The 21,264-nt window shown below is 46.8% G+C and overlaps 1 protein-coding gene across 6 annotated transcripts in view; it reads left to right on the top strand.

The window, feature by feature from the left end:
• WNK2 (WNK lysine deficient protein kinase 2) overlaps positions 1–21,264 on the top strand; it is a 113,359-nt gene that overhangs the window by 30,585 nt on the left and 61,510 nt on the right. For all 6 annotated transcript variants that reach the window (XM_027888840.1, XM_027888836.1, XM_027888837.1 and 3 more), the window contains exons 2-4: positions 7,566–7,738; positions 8,734–8,954; positions 13,278–13,435. In XM_027888840.1, coding sequence (XP_027744641.1) covers positions 7,566–7,738; positions 8,734–8,954; positions 13,278–13,435 — 552 coding nt within the window. The remainder of the gene's footprint in view (positions 1–7,565; positions 7,739–8,733; positions 8,955–13,277; positions 13,436–21,264) is intronic.

A 21,264-nucleotide genomic window follows, 5' to 3' on the forward strand; every position in this document is an offset into this window, starting at 1 on the left:
GTGGGGGAAAACGGGGTGGGGGGAGATTTTTCCCAGCTTAAACCCCCTTTTCCTTCTTCAGGCCTGTTACAACAGCTTTTGAGAATTTTGAATTCCCTTTGGATGTAAAGGAAAGCATGTTCTTGTTGCTAAGCCTGCCAGGTCTCCTCAGTGTGTGGTCCACACCATGGTGAGTTATAAAAGAGATTTTTAGGGAGTTTATTCAGTGATCTTCTCCAAAGAGGAGAGGAAGAGGCAGAACCAGAGATAATCACCCGATCCCCATCCCTGGGTGAGCTGCTTTCGGTTCCTGGTGGATTATAATTAATTCACTGGTAAGAGTATTTCACTTTAGGAGCGTTTTACAGACTGAGAGTATGCCATTGCTAGGTTATAACAGGATGGGAAATGAAAATGCTGTTTGCCTATTTGAAAGGCAGGATTGAATCCTGCCCTCAGACTAAATTTGCCAGAGCAAAGCTCAATAAAAGTTTGCTTGTTCTGCTAATTTTTCGTGCTGGGTTAATTTTGGCTGGAGAAATTCATTGGCCAAGTGAGCATCAGTGTTTGGACACTGAATGGGGTAAATAGCAACGTTTTTGGTACACCTTGGCAGGCTGCAGAGGGTGGTAGGGCTTCTCTGGCAGGTTCTCCAGCAGACAAAAGGTGGCATCCCCCTTCTTTAGGAAAAATATCATGCCCACACAGCAAAGAGAATCACAGAATCCTAGAAGGGGTTGGGTTGGAAGGCACCTTAGAAGTCATCTTGTTCCATCCCCCACGACCATCCACTGGACCAGAAAATGGAAGGGGATTTCATACCTATAAAATAAGTTAATTTGGATGCTATCCTAGAGCGAGGAGATAAGCTGGAAGAAGGAAAAAAACAACCAGGATGCTTTCTCTCAGCATGCTGAGTGTTGTCCCTCTCCACCCTTGCTGAGGGCCGGCCGAGGGCTGAGCCTCCAAGGGATGGCTGGAGCATCCCTGCCCCCCTGGTGGCACTAAAAGGAGGATAATTTACATGCCCAAACACGATGTTTAACGGGTGACGGGAAGTAGGTGAAGCAAAACGGTTTTTAAAAACACCACCAGCAGTTGCATAAAGTTTGATGAATGCCGAGCTCAGAAGGCATTCCAGAAAACACCGAAATGCCAGCTTCTCGTGGCATGTCTAACCTGGTTTTGGGGTGGTTTGGGGATCTGGCCAAGTGGGGTTTATCCAGCTTTTTTCACCCATCGATTTCAGAGTTTCCTTGGAAAAAGGTGTTTAGTGAGGCAGTCCGGAACTGTTTTGGTATTTCATCAGCAGTCACAAGCTTATGTGGTGCCTGTGAAGTACTGGTAATTAAGGAAGTTAATGAGGTGCTACCTGCAATTAATTCAATTGCTTGTGACAAGAGCTTTTTTTTTAAGCGTTTGTTGCCGTGGTGCAGTTGTGTTGGGAGGTTTTCACCTGGAAAACACAGGCTCTGCCCATGGTGTTGGGTTTCTTGGGGTGTTTTTGCGGCCTCTTGAGTTGAGATTGGTGATTTGAGGTGACTCCCCTTCCTCCTGCCCTTGCAGGACGAGCTGCTGAAGCTCTGAGGTTCAGTAGAATATGTGAATCGCATCGTTCCTCTGCCATTAGGCTTTGACACGTGCTTTAATCAATTTAAAAAGCAGCAAGCTACGGTTGCATCCAGAAAAAAAAAAAAAAAAAAAGGCACACTCAGCCTTTTCTGCCGTGCCCAATTTAGCCACAAACTCAGCTCCTAATTTTCCATAGATTTCTAGCAATGACTCAGGCAAATAAGTTCCTCAGCCCGTCCCACAGCTCCTGTTCACCGAGTTGTGAGTATCCATGGGGACAGGGGCTGCTTTTCATGCCTTTGGAAAATGAGCTCCCCCTGGGAAACCTCCCTGCTCTTCACTAACGCCGCCGACAAATCGCAGGCTGTAACTTCACCGAGGTGACTTAGTGGAGAAGAATGTTGGCTGGATGCTGATAGGGAATGAAGCTGTAACATTTTTTTATTTTTTTTTCTTCTTCCTGATTTGCAAGTTGTCTGATGGCATCTGCTGTTTGTTCACGGAGAAAGGGGGTTTATCCTTGAGGTTTGCTTTAAGGGCCACGTGCTTATAACTGAGTGCACAGGGTGTGGGAATGGAAGGTCATGGATGCTTTAAAAAATTTATAACATAGGCAGAATAATACTAAAGACAGAGCTGGTACATGAGAGCAGCCACTTCAGTGATACCTTGAGCCCTTCACAGTCCCAGTTGCTGCTTGTCTGAGCCTGCTTTGGCTCCCAGTTATGGCTCTGGGAGAAATCCTTGATTCCTCTGATAGTGGATGAGACAAGCCTTAATGTGAAATGCAAAACGTGATGGCAGTAAATAAGTAAAGTTTTCATTTTAAAGACAATTTTTTTTTCCTAAAGTGTGTTACCATTCATCTTTATTTCTGAAGGTCTTTGAATATTTAAAATTTCCGAACTCTTGTAATGTGGTGCCATTTCCCTGAAGAGGCAGTGCTGACAATACAGAATTTACAGAGAGAGAGAGCTCGGGCTGTTCAGTCTGAAGAAGAGAAGGCTCTGGGGAGACCTCAGAGCCCCTTGCAGTGCCTAAAGGAGCTCCAAGAGAGCTGGAGAGGGACTTGGGACAAGGGATGGAGGGACAGGACAAGGGAGAATGACTTTAAGCTGAGTGAGGGTAGATTTAGCTAGAAAGAAATTCCTCCCTGGGAGGGTGGGCAGGCCCTGGCACAGGTTGCCCAGAGAAGCTGTGGCTGCCCCTGGATCCCTGGGAGTGTCCCAGGCCAGGTTGGACGGGGCTTGGAGCAACCTGGGCTGGTGGAAGGTGTCCCTGCCCATGGCAGGGGGGGAACAAGATGGGCTTTAAGGTCCCTCCCAGCCCAAACCCTTCTGTGATTCTGTGAAACAATAGTCAGGTGCAGCTGACATGTCTGAAGTTCACTGAGGAGCAGAGCAAGTCCCTGACTTCCCCTGTCTGGGATCTGCTGACTGTTCCCCCAGAGCACTGCCTGTCACTGCCCAACTCCTGACTGTAGGGCAGACCAGAACCTGCTCATAAATCCATGGGAAACCAACAGGCAGCTCCAGAGGAGACAGCTGGCAGCAGGTCCCACAGATGATTTCGTGTCTCCAGACCACCCCTGTTAAGAAGAGTAGCTGTGGTACGTGAGCAAAAGTACATATTTGGCACACAGATGTGAAAATGTAATGATCTGAGCAAATGTTCATTCTGCTGATGGTAGGTATTTGATTCCTGTTCCTGGGTCAGAAGCACCTCTTTGGTTTTCCTTTCTTTGTCACTAATATGGGTCAGGGATGTTCCAGCTTCTGCGTGACAGAGCTGAGCCCTGCCCTCGTTTGCTGACCTACTGCTCCTGCTTGTCTCACCAGACAGATCTTGATCTGTCCAAAATGAGACAAAATTAAATAGCCATCAGTAAATGCAGCTATGTCACTTTAAGTATGAAAGGAGGAAAAAACCAACAATCCCTGCCCCCCTCCCCCAAGAAAACAGTATTTATAGGCTAGCTGGACACTAGTCTTTAGGTCAAGAAGTATAGGTAAGATATCCAAGTGTTGAAAGTTGCTTAATGTTTTTTAATGCTAGTGAAAATTCAAGGCTTTAAAAGGGAGGAAATTAAAGAAACACTGTGAAACTGCAAAGCAGCACACAACCTTTTAGTTGGCAACAGCTGTGCTCCAAACCCTGCTGCTACATGGTCCTGGGCACTGAATGTGAAAAATTTGTGTGGTCTTATTTGCAAGAACCCCTTTCTTTGTGGTGGGAGGGTGGAGTTGATTCCCAAGTCTGTTTGCCCCTCACAAAGAGTTAGGGAAGCAACTTGACCTCATTTTTTTAATCTCTGAAATCTTCTGAAGGCTCAGGTGAAAGCCAGTCTCCCGCTTGTGTATCTTTCAGAGCCTTAGTCAGAGCCCATATGTTACAACCTGGAGGAAATGATGCTTGGGGATGACTAACAGAACATGTTCCTGCTGTTAATTTGGGTGCCATTCCAGAAATTTAATTTGTAAGCTTTCCCTTTTCCTTTTGTTAACACATTTACTTACTAATTCCCGTTTCTGCTGTTGTTCCCCACTAAGGAACTTAATGAAGGGATAAATTTTATATTAACAGAGGGAGGCATTTTTTCACCCTGTCTTTGGTGAGCATTAAGAAGCAGAGAGCATATACATGTGTTGGATTAGCAGAAATTTGGTTATGGATTCACTTTATTGGAGCTTCCTGCTGCAAACATCGTGCAACTCCAGTTTGAATGGGTGTGGGATTTACCAAGACTGAGGCTGTGAAGTGCTGATTGGGAACTCAGCAGCTCAGTGTGATTGCTGGGGGCTTTGGAGGGTTGGATTTTATTTTGCCTTGGTGCTGAGGAGTGGACTTGGGGACAGCTTTCAGTTCTCTGAAGTGGAATTACAGCGTTGCCTCCCGAGCCTGGACTCTGTGTCCCAGCAAGGAGGGAAAGAGCCAAGGCGTGTGAATGGGGGCACACGTGTCAACACCTGCAAACTGATACTGGTATCTCCTGTGTCACATTGAGAAGAATGTATTCTGAGTCTCAAGGCTCATGCCTTGAGGAAGCCCAGGGTAGCAGCAGTGCCATGGATGCAGTGGAGCTGGTTTGTCACTCGGGGGGATGCTGCTGTTGCACTTGGGAAGCCACAGAGGACCAGGGTTGTCATGTGTATCTTGCCATCCCTGAGTTTCCTGTCCAGAGGTTGGAGACATCTGCTGCTGCAGAGAGCACAGAGGTTTTGACTCCTTGGGTGAATCTGGAAACTCACTTTATTCACCCACATTTTCACAAATCTGAGTTAGGCAAAAGGTGCCTTAAGTCTCGTTGAGTGGATTTAAGCCAGCGTGGATGGGACTTGGAGCAACCTGGTGATGTCCCTGCCCGTGGCAGGGGAATAGGAACCAGGAGATCTTTAGGGTCCCTTCCAACCCAAACCATTCCATGAGTCTGCGATTCCCTTTCTTTGGCGTGACCTTTCCAAAGAAATCCTGTTCTCCCTCTTACAAGTGTGATGCCCCAAGGTTGTTTCAGGCTTATACCCTTAGCTTTGGGAGGAGGGCATTTCACCTTGTGTGGATTATGCGGTGGGGAATGAGTGTCTGTGACCTCAGTAAAGGTTTCTCGGGTTTGGATTAGACCCTGACTCACGCAGTTAAACAGGTGGTTTTGCTTCTTCAGAGTAGAAAACACTTCAACTGTTAAGCCCTGTCAATCAGCTTATGCTTTCACCAGCGACTCATGTGTCAGGTTCAGCCTGGAGGAATTTAGAAGGAGGGTGGTTGAGCCCTTGTGGCACCAGGGACCCCTCCCGTGGTGGAGGCTGCAGCCAGCAGGAGTGGCTGCTCTGCCCTGGCCCTCACCTTGCCTCTCCAGATGAAGAATGACGCTTAGCTGTCATTCTGATGCAAAAAAAATCCAGGTTCTTTCTACTGTAGTTACAGATTAAGCACACATTTGTCTCCCACAATCACTTTATTGCAGTTGCCCAAATGATCTGCACTCATAGTATGTGGAATATACAGAATATGATTGTCTGCTGAAGGATGTTTTCAAAAGTTACCATTAAAGTAGCAGTGGAAAAGTTCTCACAGTGCTCAGAAATCTGGAAATAAGAGTGAAAGACTATGGTATTACTTTTTTTTTTCTTTTTTTTTTAAATTGGAAAGTTTTTGCAAATCTGCTGGATCTGTGTGGCTGCCTCTCCCTTTCTCTGCCAGCTTCCACTCTCCTCTTCCTGCCTTCACAGGCACTTGCTCCTTTTCCTCCCTAATAGCAGTGTGTGATTTATTCGACAGGGTTTAAATTAGGAGGAAACTCAGCAGTAGGGAAGAAGTGATGGATTTGAGAGCAGTTCTGGGGCTCTTCTGGCCTGGCTCATTAGACAGCCTACCTTTTTTTTTTTTTTTTTTTTTTTCCCCACTTTTCTTTTTTTGTGCCTTATAAAAAAGCCAGCTGCTGCCTGCTGTCCCCATGGGAGGGCAGGGGGTGCTCCTGGCTGCCCTGGGAGACCCAGGCATTGGAACCTGCAGGCACCCTGCCCTGCCCTGCCCACCCCGATGGCTGCTGCTGCTTCGGGGCAGTGTCAGCTCTGATGCTGCTTCGTGAATCGCAGAGAGAACTGAGAACCCCCTCATCAGCCCTGGTGTGAATGGAAATGACCCCCCCCCATGCACACACAGAACTGGGGACAGAGTTTCTGTCACCCAAGAAGAGCCAAATCGTGGTTCTGACCCTGGGTTTCCTCTTGGGAAGTTTCCACATGAAGCCGACTTGTTTGTAGCCGTTGGGAATTCTTGTTCCCATCTTGAGTTGTTTGGGATTGTGGGTGAGGGCAGGCTGTGGAAATGGACAGTAACTGATCCCTCTGCAACTTGGCTGCAGATCAGCTGGGTTCCCATTTAATTCAGGCCGTGTGATAAGAGCACAGCTCACATAGAAGTGCCCGAGTGACCCAAGATGTCTGAGGTTAAAATAAGAACTCATAAATCTTGGTGATTGGCGAGCCTTTGGCTCTCTGAGTAAGAGCAATTACACAACTGGGCCTTCTTAAGACCCCAAAATCTCCATTTCTTGGGCAGGGGAGGGCAGTGCTTTGGCCAGGGGGGCAAACCAGGCAGATGTGGTGGTGGGGTCTGGGGTGGATCTCCCCTTTTGCTCTGTTACATCAATTAAAGAGGTCAGAGTGAGTATCCAAGCTGCCTGTTGGCGTTCTCCTTGTGCTGGTGAGGTCTAGACAGCCCAGGAGCTTCTGCTGGGCTGTGGGAGGGGGAGAGAGGCTCTGCATGGGCTGGGCAGGAGCCAGGAGCTTATGGGAAATGCTCTGAAATTTCTATAGGAAAATCAGAGCAGTAGAACATGACATTTTCACGTTTCTAATCTGAAGTATTTCCGTGCACGAGCAGCCCGTGGAAGAGACTGAAGAAACACTTCCTTTGCCAAAAAAAGGGGCAAAGTCTGTGAAATCAGGCAGAGCAGCAAACACATAGGAAAATGGGCGTGTTTGAGTTTGTTTAGAAGGTGGTATGGTTTTAATTTACCCCGAGATAAATGGGCTGGGCTGTAGAGCCTGGGTGGTGAGCGGGGACCTCAGCTGGTGGTCCCTGCTGGAGCATCCAGGAGCAGCTGTGGGTGGAGGGAGCCATCCCAGCTGGGAGAACATTCATATCTGGAAACGAAATCCTGTGGGCAATAATCCCTTGAATAACGAGCCTCCCAAAACCCAAACATGAAGAAATAGCTGAGGGTTGATCCATCAATCCGTGGGTGTGTTCACGGTGCCTGAAATATTAGTGCTGTCACGAGCATGGCGTAGCACAGGCATCTCTTTGTCTTCTTGACGCTGGATTTAGGGCGAGTGCCCTAGTTCATCCACGCTGCTCATCCCTTACATAAAAGCTTTTATAATTGCTCTCGACACAAGCACAAAAAAAAAAAAAAAAACCAAAAAACAAATCCAAAATTCTGAATGCCCTGGCCATGCGGTGCCTTTATTTTTGTCCGTCGCCGCTAATAATGTCTCCTCTCTGGCTTGCAGGACAGAAAGCTCACAAAAGTGGAGAGGCAGAGATTCAAAGAGGAAGCGGAGATGCTGAAAGGCCTGCAGCACCCGAACATCGTGAGGTTTTACGACTTCTGGGAATCCTGCGCGAAAGGCAAGAGGTGCATCGTGCTGGTTACCGAGCTGATGACCTCTGGAACGCTGAAGACGTAAGCGCTGCGCTCCCCGGGGCGAGGTGGGGTGGGGTGGGGGGGGCTAAGAATAGCGCTGGGAATTTATAGCAAAATCCTACTTTCCTGCGCTGAAAAAAGCCATCTCCAGATGAAAGCGAAAAAAAAAAAAAAAATGGAGCTGTTCTCTGGTGCCTGTCGTTTGTCCCTGCGTTTTTGAACTGCAGGGGTTTGACAGGCGGGATTTTGGCCTCCATCTCCCGCTCTCCTGTCTCGGTTACGCAACTCGAAGCTGTTCTCTGGCGCGTTTCATCTTCCGCCTGTGACGTTTGGGGGTTGTCGGGGTGTGTTTTGTTGCTTGCTTTTTGTGCTTGTTATCCGCGTGTTTCGTCAGGAAATTCAAGTGGAATAGCGCTTGAATGGGTGGAATCGCTTTTATAAGCGGAAGGTGCTCAGGGTTACCTCCTAAACAATATTAATTAATAGCTTCTGGTACTGATGGTTTGTTAAGGTTGGTATAAAGCAGTTGGCATGAATTCTGGAACAGATTTGCAGCCCCAATGGGAGCAGTACTCAGCCAGTGTGCTCCTCTGCCAGTGCATTAGCAGGTCCTACATCTTCCCCAAAAGTCCCCTCCCAGTTAGAGCCTCAGGTAAATGGAAAAACATGCAGATGCATGGTGCAGAGGTCGATATCTTGTGGTTAAAATTAAGCTTCAGTGTGGTTCTGATTTGAGGATATGAACATATTCTAAGGCTCTGCATGAAATAAATTGCTGAACTATTAAACTTGCAAATATTTGGTTGTATTTGCAGCAAAAATGCTTATTATCTTCCTCCCTAAAATTGAATGCTCTAATTCCTGCTTTGAAAAGATCTATTTCTTTCAATTTTGGGATATTTCTGTGCTGCTATTATGGCATCTAATAAGGGGCTTTTATCCATAATGGAGTTTCAGCTGTTAAAGCCCCCGGAATCTCTAACAAAATGTTTTCATTTCCTTTATTCCCACTTGTGTGTGTGTTTGTGCTCTAGGTATCTGAAGAGATTTAAAGTGATGAAACCAAAAGTCCTGCGGAGTTGGTGCCGGCAAATCCTGAAGGGTCTTCTTTTCTTGCACACAAGAACTCCACCAATAATTCACAGAGACTTGAAATGTGACAATATTTTTATTACTGGACCAACTGGATCTGTGAAAATAGGAGACTTGGGTCTGGCAACCCTCAAGAGAGCTTCTTTTGCCAAAAGTGTAATAGGTAATGCTCCTGCCCTCCTTGGCTTCACTCACTCGGTGTCGTGGTTGTCTGTTTAATATCTTTCTTTCCCATTTTGCATTAGTGGTTTGTTATTTTAGGCTGATAGTAGAGGTTAAAGCATGTTTGGGGCTGTTGCCTTCATACCACTATAAAAATGGGAGTCAGTAGGTAATGGTATCATAATTTGCTGTTCTCTTTCCTCCTGTATCCCAGTGGTAAAACACCTTTTCCTTGGCTCGTTAAATGGAGTGCTATTTGGGATCCACAAATTCTTCTCTCTCCTTCAAAAGCAGCAGCAGGGGTTCAGCAGCTTGTGTGTATCCTCCTTTGAGAACAGCCTCTCCATGCCTGCTTGGAGGGAGAATCAGAAGGACAGGGAAGAGGGAGGATGGAGGGATACCCTGTGCTCTCCCTAAGAAGGGAGCACTGCAGAAACCTGGGAATTCTTCTGCCTCCAGGGGTGCTGGGATGGGGCTGGTTGTTGCTGCTGATGAAAGGAGAGGCTGTGGTGCCTCTCTCCTTTCCAGGGGGACTGTGGGGAGCTGGGTTGGCTGGAACATCATATCCCAGTACCTTAAGGGACCTACAAGAAGGCAGGAGAGGGACATTTTGCAGGGGCCTGCAGTGGTAGGACAGGGGGTTATGGCCTTAAACTGAAGGAAGGTGGGTTTACATTAATTAGATGTTAGGAAGAAATCCTTCTCTGGGAGGGTGGGCAGGCCCTGGCACAGGTTACCCAGAGAAGCTGTGGCTGCCCCTGGATCCCTGGAAGTGTCCAAGGCCAGGTTGGACGGGGCTTGGAGCACCCTGGGCTGGTGGAAGGTGTCCCTGCCCATGGCAGGGGGTGGAACAAGATGATCTTTAAGGTTCCTTCCAACCCAAACCATTCCATGATTCTCTGATTCTCTGATATGCTGTATCCAATGCCCTGGGCTTGTGCCCATGTGAGAAGTGTTAGAACTGGGGTTTGCTTGAACTGGGAGAACATTTTCCAAGTGACTGTGGAAGGACATTGTTCCCTTGCCAAAGTTCCAGTGAGTGTTTTGGGTGCAAATGTAATGTTTTTCCTGAATTCTCAGTTTGTCTTTTCGCCCAAACAAACTTCGTATCCAATCTCCCTAGTTCAGACCTGCAGGTGATGTTTCTGGGAAGCTGAAAATTCCTGAGTAATGCTGGAAGGGGAAGAGGACGTACCATGCATGTATTTCAGCTTACAGTATAAATGGAAATTAGATTCTAGTCAGTAAGAGTTTGCAAACTGAGAGTGACAGCCACTGGTCCCTGACTAGCTATGGAAATAGCACTTTATCTCTCAGGCACTAGTTGCTTAAATAATTATTTTAGCATCTCAAAATTTCAGATATTATTATTCTTGTAAAATCATTTGCAATTGCTTGCACAAAAATATTGTCCTTCATGCTTAGGGAGCCCAGTGTCATTGAAGTCAAAAAGAAATTTTGGATACATGCTTGGCTGCTCTGGGTCTGCCTAACCTCATGGTTTTTAGTGAAGTCATGTTTGTTTATATTTGTTCAGTTTCTCTGGGTTTTAACTTCTAATAATTGATGGTCTTTTTCTGTTGAGGGTCAGTATTTCTTCAGATAATTGTTTGGCAGGATAACAATTGTCCATTGGACATAATGGAATAATATCAATAATAGCAACAGCAGGAATAATGCAAGTAATACCAATATTGGGAAGAATATCAGTAATACCAGTACAGGGTTTTGTGAAACTAGCAGTGAACCATCAAAATATACTCATGTTGAAGAGGAATTGGGTAGTGAAAGGGCTGCAGGATGCTGGCAACGTGGCTGCATTCGTTTTGGCAATAAACCCGAGCCTATCATTTCCATGAGTAGCGCTGCTCCAAGGAGAGAATCAGGAAGGCTTGGAAACACTGGTGATGAGTAATTCTGCCTGCTCTGCAGAGGTAGCAGCTTTAAAGGCATATTAGTAGCTGCAATTTTACATTGGCTTGGAGGGATGAAGTCAGCATGGCTGGGGTCCAGTCCCTCCCTGGCTGTGCCCGTGCCGTCACCGGTGCTGCCCTGACCTTGCGGTGTCTCTGTGGGAGCTGAGCCAGGGCAAACCTCGTCCTGCCAAGAGGAGCTGAGGGGATGCTGAACACCTTTACCTTTAGGTGGTCTGTTTTGTTGAAGGACACTTGTATGTATTCCTTCCTCACCCCAAGCAACGGGGGGAAATGTCATTTTTGTGCCGTTATGGAACGGTGTCAAGAATTCCATTTGCTTCTTAGACTGTTGCTGTCACATCTTCAGATTTGCTTCAAATGCTCTGTAATTCATGAGATTCGCTCCTGCTGCTGAGCAGTGCTCCTTCTGAAACGAGGCATCAGCTCCAGAACCATTCCCTGTGGCAGCTGTTAACCCTTTCTGAGCAGCAGCCTCTGCCTGGGTGACAGGTGGGAGAAACACCCAGGGAGCAGGCACGAGGCTGAGCTTCTGTGACACAGGTCCAGCTGATTGACCAAGGCTGGAGGAACGAGTGTCTTTTAGGTGGAAGGGACATAAACAAGGGAAGAGATCAATCCTACATTTTGCAAAACGAATTTTACCAGCAGCGCTTGTGCTGAGGCTTGTTTTGTGAGTTAGGCCGAGTCTCCTTCAGAAAATGTGCAGCAGCAGAGGTTTTAACTGGCAGGCCCTAATTTTGGGAGTCATCTTTGATGTTGCCATTAAAAAAAGGTTTAAGGCAAGTCATAGAATCCTAGAGGCACAGAATGCTTTGGTTTGGAAGGGACCATAAAGATCATCTCGTTCCAACCTCTGCCATGGGCAGGGACACCTTCCAGTAGACCAGGTTCCTCCCAAGTCCCCTCTGACCTGGTCTTGGACAGTTCCAGGGATGGGACTTCCACAACTTGTTTAGGGCCTTGGATGATGGCTTCCAACTGGAGGAGGGGAGATTTAGATTAAATATTAGGAAGAAGCACATTACTGTGTGGGTGGGGAGGCCCTGGCACAGGTTGCCCAGAGAAGCTGTGGCTGCCCCAGCCCTGGAAGTGTCCAAGGTCAGGTTGGATGGGGCTTGGAGCAACCTGGGCTAGTGGAAGGTGTCCCTGCCCATGGCAGGGCACTTGAAATGAGGTGGGCTTTAAGGTTCCTTCCAGTCCAAACATTCTGTGATTCTTTATGCAAGAACTATTTCTTTTCATTATATGTTACTTAATTACAGTTGTGCTTTTGCTGCTGATGTAGAGATGTCATAACAAAGTAATAACGAGCATTACTACTGGAATTATTCACAATTATTACTGATGGTATCTGCCAGGGCTGGGGGCAGTTTGGGTGCTGAGGTTGGACAGGCAGAGTTTATCTGGGTCCTTCTCGTGGTCCAAGACCTCTCACACTCCTTTTGGCAATCCTGACAGCTTGCTGCTCCTCTCCCACAGCACAGAGCTGCGCTGATCTCTCTTCCTTCATCTTTTCTACGTGTAGGAAAGGGAATAAACTAGGCATGACTCCTAAGCATGAATTACAGTACGAGATACAGTTCCTGGAATAAGTGATCCAAGTATTAATAGTTTTCCTTTTTGCTTTATAAGCCCACCCTTTTCGGAGTAGTTTGCAGGTGCTGTAAGTTGGTGCTTGTCCCAGAGCTGCAGCTCCCTGTTAGGAAGCCATGAGTACAGAGCCTCACTTTGTATTTACCCAGTTGCATCAGATTTCTGACACCCCCGTTGAGTAGGACCTTATTCTGTGAGCAGCCTCATTGATTTGTCCCACTAAACCAGTGACAGAATTAGGTTTGATGTTTTGTGCGTGACTCTGTAGGTGACTTGTGGTACTACTGGCTTTCGAAGTGCTTGTCTGTCTGCTGGGGGTTGCGCTGTGTATATCTGGAGGAAACAAACAAACAAAGAAAGGCAAATTTGCATTGATAAAAAGAAGTGGAGGTTCTCATTTCTTCTCCCCTTTTCACATCTCCAAGCCTGTTCACATCCCTCTCTCCACCCAGGCAGCAACCATTCCATGGCTTGCAGTATGGGCAGGCAGTAGGTCATAGCTCGTTTTCTTGTTCATTTTTTAAAATTTTGATACTTTTTCTCAATTTTTCTTTCCCCCTCACCCTCCCCATCCCCCTCTGGATCATTACCAGCAAACCACGGGCGTGTGAATCCGTGTGTTGACTTCGGATCTCCTCCCTGGAGGACACCTGAGCTCTTCTGAAATAACCTGGCATACGCCCGTGCAACAGCTGTGCTGGGCACATTTCTTACAGGTGAAAAAGCTTGTGGTCGAAGCCATTCAGACTCCTGTAAGCAATGGACACTCTGTGTGTGTGTGTGTATCTGTGCAGGTACGCCGGAATTCATGGCCCCGGAAATGTACGAGGAACACTACGATGAATCTGTGGACGTCTACGCGTTTGGAATGTGCATGTTGGAAATGGCTACCTCAGAATACCCTTACTCAGAATGCCAGAATGCTGCTCAAATTTACCGAAAAGTAACCTGTGTGAGTACCTGGCCTTAATTTCTGCTAGATCTTGTCACTTGAAGATTTCAAAGCGTGTTTTGATGCGAGTGCTGTATTGTTGTCTTGAGCTCTGGGGGGACACGAACCTGTTGCAGGTTTATGTGTAAGCTTGTAATTCCACAGCTGGAATTGTTGTGTCTGACTGTGGTGCAGCGGCATCAAATATTTTCGGTGGCCTTTGTCATTGATTTTGTGTCCATCAGCCACAAATACATAAAACTCCTGAAGAATGAGCAGGGAAAAAGCTTCTCTCTAGTCTCACCCTCTAAATGAGGACTTCTCAGACTGGGTCAAGTTGGCAGTCGCAGCTTCTGTGGGCAACCTGCTGCAAGCACCTCATATTAACACATTTCTGACTAATACCTGATCTAAACCTCCCCTCCTCCAATTGGAAGCCATCACCCAAGTCCCCAGACAAACTGTGGAAGCCCCGGCCCTGGAAGTTTCCAAGGCCAGGTTGGACAGGGCTTGGAGCAACCTGGTCTAGTGGAAGGTGCCCAATACACATGGTAGGGGTTGGAATGAGATGGGTTTTAAGTTCCCTTCCAACCCAACCCATTCTGTGATTCTGTGATCTATGAAGTTTCCCACAAAGCTAAAAGAAGTAACTTTTTGGTTGCAACCTAAATGCTTGTTTATGCAGTGGAGGGTGCTTGATTCGGATTTCCAGCACAGATTCTCTCTGTACATGTGGCAAATTCTCTGAAGGTACAAAAGGGAAAAGACAGCAATATCTGGTTTTGGAGTCAGCTGGAGGATCTTTAGATGTGCATTTGGGTGCTCTGCAAGGTCTGGGATCCCCAGGCAGGAACCAGGGTAATGAGTTTGCTGCATTTTCAGTGAGTTAGACTGGGGGAGTAATCAGTTTAAAGTAATGTCTGCACTGGCTAAAATCCCCTCTCCAACACCCTCACACCAGATGATAAATGTGTTTGTCTACATGAGCTGTGCTGCAAGTGCCTGAGAAAACTCCTGAGTCTGTAAGATGCTCTTGCGTTACAAATCGCTGACTGCAGAGAAATGGGACTTGCTAAAGGCTTTGGCAGCGCTGGTTTTGCTCTCTTCTACTTGGTTGAGTGAAACTAGGAGGTGCAGGAGGTTTTCTTCAAGGTAGATGATATCACACTGACTGGTTTGGCAAAGATTTTCCCAAGCACTTCTTTCCATCTGGTTGCTACCAAAGAAGATGGTGAGCTGTTTGGTTTGGCACACCAGAACATGCAGTCTGCACATTTGGCACAGGGCAAGGGTAATCCTTGAAAAAAAACTGCACCAAAACTGGCAAAGACTAGCTGCAGATTCATTTCTTGCACCTCTATGGTAGAAAGAGTGGTTAGGCTTACAGAGGAGATCCATTGAGCAGATCTATCTCTCAGTCTCCTAAAGCTTGGTCTCAGAATTAGTTTGTGTTCTTTTTATCTAACTGCCTGTTATGAGCAAAAAATCTCCCCCGCTGAGATTTAGCAATAACTGATTGATTTTTGAAAGGTGATTGAGACCACCTGTCTGCTGCAAGAGGTTTAGGGAATCAGGTTAGAATAATTATTTTATGCTGAGGGTGGTGAAACACGGGCACAGGTTGCCCAGAGAGGTGATGGATGTGCCGTCCTTGGAAACGTTCAAGGCCACGTTGGACTGGGCTCTGAGCAACCTGGCGTAGTGGAAGATGTCTTTGCTCACTGCAGGGGATTGGACTGGGCTGGATGGCCTTTAAAGGTCCCTTGCAATCCAAACCATTCTGTGGATCTCTGAGGTGTGGTGCTGTGAAATCCTGCCGGCAGCAAACACTGCTGCAGGTGGGAATTGCATCTCCTGAGGTGCTGTGTGCTGATCCCTCTCACTGGGTATAGGGATGGTGCCATCAGATACCAAACACTCACCTGTGCCAGGTGGGGGGGTTTATGTGCAATGTAATTTCTATAGGCATAGTTTGTATTGTTCAGTATTTGTCTTTTCCCACCACTGAAGACCAGGATACTGGGAAGTCGGTACAATTGTAGCTTGCTGTACTGACCAGCTGGGATGATGCTGACCTGGAGGGAGAGGGAGGAATCAGGCTGCTCCAAAGGGGGAGTGTCTGTTTAAAAACTGAAGTCAGTGTCATCAGACACAGAGGAATGTCCCTGCTGGAAATGAGGGAGATGCTGTGACTTTCCCAAAGAGGGGAAGCAGCTTTATCCCCTTTTTGTGTAAGCTGTGCAAGCTGACATTTGTAGCTTGATAAAGCTGAATCTTTCCCAATTAACTGATGCCTGGTAGTTTAGCTCTCCTTAGAGTGTTGCTTTCAACACAGGGCTAACTCAGAAATAATTTTTGAAACCACGGAAGGCCTCAGAAAGTGCTCAGCTTCATCCCTGTGGCGTTGCAGGGAGCTGAGTGTTTGCAGCCATGGATTGCTGGCTGCTGACCACGCTCTGCACCACACCATAGGCTCCAGCTTCTCAGAGACACAGAGGAGGTTTGATGGCTCAAAGGCAGTTTCTGGCCTGAATCCTTTGTTATTCGAGGCCGGGTTGGACAGGGCTTGGAGCAACCTGCTCTAGTGGAAGATGTCTCTGCCTATGGCAGGGAGGTTGGAACAAGATGATCAATAAGGTAAATTATTACAGTTTTGTGAAACTGGCCTTGTAATAGCAACTTTAGAGAGGTGGGAGATGATGTTTGTCCTGAAGAACAAGTGATGGCAGAGAAGCTGTTGAAAGGTCACTGTATTGGGTATTTTTGAGGCAGAACTGTCTGGCAGGAAACACTGAAGCCAAAAATGTCGGGTTTTGGCATGGAAGGTGTATTTACTGTGGCTTTCAGCTGAATTTGGGGCAGTAGCAGTGGGAGCGAAGGCACCAGGAGTCCTTAGATGGCAAAATTGGCACGACTGTTGCTCCAGGGAAAGGGTTAACCAGCTCCCTGTGGAGTGGAGAAAACCCTGTCAGATGCCATGAGCTGCACAAACTGTCAGCCAGGAAGGAGGAGCAGGGGGTGGACCTCTGGGGTGAGGGTGCAGGAGGAGCCTCGGGTCCTGGGGGAGATCCTCTGTCCCAGGAGGAACCTTCTGGTGGGCTCAGCAGCTTCTCTAGAGGAGCTGCACCTGCAGGAGAGCTGGTGACAGCAAGGGACCCTGCTTCAACCCGTGTGAGTCGCCCTGCCGAGCCGCAGGGGCTGAGGGACGAGGAGGAGGAGGAGGAGGTGTAGAAGTCTGGGGTTTGGGGTCCTGAGCTATCCCAATGCAGTGGGGTCTGCCCTGAGCTGGGGCAGTGCCCACATGCAGACAGTAATTCTAAAATCACTTGGATGAAGAGTTAGGGTTGGTCGTGCAGCAGCTCGTGTGAGCCCTGGGCTTTATAGGCAGAAATAAAGTCTAGAAAAGGAGTGTAGATGAAACCCAAGAGGCTGAATTAGACTGTTTTCTTCCAGTATTAGATTAGGTTTGGGTCTCTCACTGGAGCAGAAGGTGACTCTGACCTTGGATGGGGAAGATGCAGAGACCCCTGAGTGCTGCAGCTTCTCAGGAAGACTTTTCCTTGCTTTTTTATGAGGCTGGGTTGGTTTGTTTTTTTCTTTGCACCAGAAATGTAAACACCATTTTTAGTGCTTTAAATTGAGGGTTAATGCATTGTAAAAATTTGATTGCCGTGTCTGTCTGCCTGATGCCTTTTTTTTTTTTTTTTAAAAAAAAAGTATAAAATAAAATAACTCTCCTTTCCTGCCTTGGGCTCAGCATGGCAGTGCCAGCCCCCGGAGGCACTGACAGAATTGAAAGGGGTTGGAATTGCTGGCTGGAGTTTGCATCAAGGAGCAATAACCAACAGAGTCTTTAGCCTCTTGTTGTGTCCCTCTGGGCTGTTCCTTCCACTGCCCAGCACTGGCTGGGCGTGATTTGGGTTTTGCCACTATAATACCCTTTTTAATAGTTCCTACCCTGTGTCCTAACACTCTACCAAACCCTTGCCTGCTACTGGCACGTAAGATAACACCTGAAGTCCCTGCTGTCCGAGTCACACATGTTGGTGGTCCTTACTGGTGTAGAAAATACCAACAATGCCTTTCTGAGACATTTAATTTCGGGATACGCCACATCCATGTGTCTGTAGTGTAAAATTATTGCACCTAATTTGTTTCAGTGACCTATTCTGCCTGACCATGTTCTCGTGGCTGCATTGCTGTTTTAAGTTTTGCTCTCTTCTTCTTCTCCTGTGTGTGTGGCTGTGTGTAGGTAAATGTCCAGGGTAGTGGTGGTCATGTTTGGAAACGTGTAGGGGGGCTTCTTTCTCTGTCAGACGCTTGTTCTGACTTGTCACCTCCCTCTGCCCTTTCAGCCTGAATGATGGAGTATAAACATTAAAAAAAAAAAAAAAAGGATATGTACCATAAATAGAAAATACATCTTTCCCAAGCAGCGGGGCCAAGCCACATTTACCACAGTTCCCTTTGAAGCGATTTCCTGGTCAGCATATTTGCAGCGCCCTTCGTTCTGATGCCGTAATCTCATTTTTCATGCATAACTTGATGGTTTTTCTTACTCAGATTTTTTTTTGTGTTTAATCATTCTGCCAAGTGATTCTGATGTAGACAACAGCGATGAAACATCAGCGTCCGTGACCTTCCCAGGCGGCTCCAGCCCGGTGTTTTCTTAGGGATGTTGCTGCGGAATGCACAGCAGAGCAGCTGCATCTCCCGGGAGTTCCCGGCCACCTCCTTGGATTTAGCAGCACAAACCTGTGCTTCAAACCAACCCACATGGTTATAAGCGCTGTGGTTTGCATTTAAAGGTTTCAAACTGGTTTGGTTTTGTCCCTGTGCTGGAGGTTTTCTCAGCACTCCCAGACTGTGATGCCGTGTCGCTCACGCGGGCAGAATAAACGCTGTGCCTGTGGCACGGCGACAGCGGGCAGATAATGCTGTGAGTGCCACTGCATGGGCTTCTTGTGGGGTTTGGAGATCTTCTGAGGTCTGCAGGTGATCCTCTTAGACATTAAGAGACAGAGCACCGCTCTGGAGCGAAACAGACGAGTTTATAATTGCACGCAGTGACGTCGTGGAACAAAATCCTGGTAAAACTCAGAGCTTTACCTTCGTTTCAGTGGCTTCAGGGCGCAGTTTCAGTTGGAAACATGTCTTCAGCTTTTTTGGTAGAGGCTTTTCTCCCCTTTTTTTAGGAATGACATGAGACTAGAGATTTCCCTTCAGGTAGAAGGCGGAGTGTTAGCCCAGAGCAGGCTCTCTCTAGGGTGGAAGGGCACCTTCTGGGGGCCAGGAAAGCCCCTGGAGAAATTCCTGACGGACGTGGGTCAGTCATACTGTTGACTTGGCTGCCGTTGGCTGTGTACCTTGCCGAGCATCACGTGCTGCTGTCCCAAAGTGTGCTCTGCTGATGGAAAATGGCACGTGGCTGTTTTTAGACCTCTGGAAAACAAGCAGCACGTTCTTCCCCCCCCCCCCCCCCCAGCATGGAGGCTGCAACTTCAGTGTCCTATCTGTGCCTGGCTGTAGACTCAGCTGCCTGGGGGGCAATGGCTTGCAAATCTAATTGCTTCAGAAAGAAGGGGACAGGAATAAGTGGTGATGAGGGATTCAGAATGAGTTATCCTGTTTGAGACAGAGAAATTCTAAAAAGGGAAATCATTTGCTCTCTCATTTTACTCTTGGATTATGTATGTGTACGTATATTTTAACATTTAAAGAATTTGTCTGACATTATTCTTATTCCCCTTGTGCCCCCCCAGCCAGCCCTGCCTTTCACGGGCGGTGGTGTTGAGTTTAGTTTACAAGAGGCTGTGCGGCTTTCAAACTGTCATGGATAATTTCTTAGCTAATATACTTCGAGTTTTGGTGCCATTATTCCTTGGGAATGCTCAGGGAAGACAGATGGCTTTTGTTTAACTGAATGAGATGAGTTGTCTGATGGCAAATAGAAGCCCCCTTCATTGTCGGGAGGCACCGCGCCGCGGGGAGGGTTTGCAGCATCCCAGCGAGATGGCCTTGGAGAGTTTAATGAAGAGTAAGGAACAAAAGCCTCCTAAACCATATGGGCAGGGAGAAAACACTTGGGCAAAGCAGCTCTGTTCAGTACTTCCCTCTCCTTGTTTGTTTTAGTCCTCTATTCATAGCTTGGCTGTTCGGCACATGAACACAATATTGGGAATCAGCCTTTACGGATCTGCTAAAAGGGCTGTTTTCAGGCAAACCTAATTTTTTAGATGCCCAGCATGTCCCTCCCTCCCTCCCTGCTCCATCCCAGTCGTGTCAGAGTTCGAGCTGAACCATGTACCTGGAGATTGCTTGTGAACGCTGCAAAAAGAAAATTAAATTGGGAGAAACTGTGCTATGCCTCATGGTATTTGTTCACTTTGTGTTGAGATACCCCGTGAAGTGCTTACAAAAATTGTAAAAAGCAGCTGGCAGGTCCCCTTGAGTTTGTAAACATGCGACCAATGTGTTCCTCTAGGTAGCTGGAAGTGGAGATTTATTCTGTTTTCTGTTTTGAATTACCAGAAACCTCTTTGAACCCCTCCTTGCTGGAGAACACACTATGTTCCTGTAGCTTTAGAGTGAATTAGGGCACAGAGAAGTCCTGCTAGAACTGACTTTTGGTGGTGCTTTGTTTTCTTTTCTAACTCAGGTATCAGAGCTCTCTTAAGTGCTCCCCTTGGCACGCTGGAGTCAGCCTTGGGTGTTGCAGGTTGGGCTCTCCTGTGCCTTTTGACATGTTTTTCTAATACACAAAATTTGAACCCTCATCTCATAAGTAAGATTTGGGTTTCCTTAAGCAAATAATTATTTTTAGTGGGTCACAGCCAGCCAGCCAGCCATGTGTACAGGTTAGTTTGGGGGCTTTTTCCCCACAAGAATGGGGGTTTTTGGTTCTCCATAACGTTCTGCTGAGGCAAAACTGGGGAGCTGTGTGACTATTCTGTATTTTTGTTACTTTTTATTCAAAATTTATGAATTACATATTTCACTCTAGAGTTTTTAAGACAAAAAGGGAGTGGTGGTTGACCTGAAATTAATTAATTAGATAAAGTTTGAAGTAGAATCTGAGGTTTGAATGGCAACAGAATGTTCATAAAATCCTAAGAGTATAATCTGATGCTGGAATATTCAGAAATTCTCAGAGAGCTGCCAAGCCTCACTGAAATTCACCCATAAATTTTATTCAGTACTTAATTCAGTTAATTACTTGCAGAAAATCTTTTTTTTTTTTTTCTTTAACTCAAGGCAGCATTGGATGAGCCAGAAGTCAACTCTGTAGGACTCCTTATCTGCCACTGCATGAGCTATTATTTACTGTTATTTCGGGGTGAAAGTTTAAAAGGATTTGAATGGAGTTAAATGTCCAATTCCCATTCAGTTCTGTGCTTAATCACATTCTGGGTTTTTTAGATAAAGGAAACTGTGTTTCCTTTTTGTTCTGCTTATTGACTTCATTGGAAATACTTGGGTCCTTAAGTGATAGGGTCTGACTGCATAATCTCTTCTCAAACTAATTTTGCCAAATTTCTGTCCATATATCTATATCTTGGTTTGGTAGGTGGAGATGTGAATGTGTTTTTAAGAGGGAATCAATTCTCTTGTGATTTAAAGCTGAACATCATGAATAAAGGAGAACTTCTTGTGTTGCCATGTGTCACGTGTAGCTGAATATCAACATGGAAGGCGTCCACAGGAAACTTTCTGTGGATGGGAGGAGTGACCAGTGTCCCAGCTTGGGGGGCTGGCAGTTGCTCTGACAACCTTTGGCAGGAGAGTGCTGGGGTGGCATGGGTGGAAATCACAGCTGTTCCTAAGGGAACGCCCCTTCCACCCTGTCCACA

This window comes from Empidonax traillii, unplaced genomic scaffold (genome assembly GCF_003031625.1).
Source record: "Empidonax traillii isolate 1590-97213 ecotype Southwest subspecies unplaced genomic scaffold, ASM303162v1 scaffold246:size859669, whole genome shotgun sequence".
Taxonomy (NCBI): Eukaryota; Metazoa; Chordata; class Aves; order Passeriformes; family Tyrannidae; genus Empidonax; species Empidonax traillii.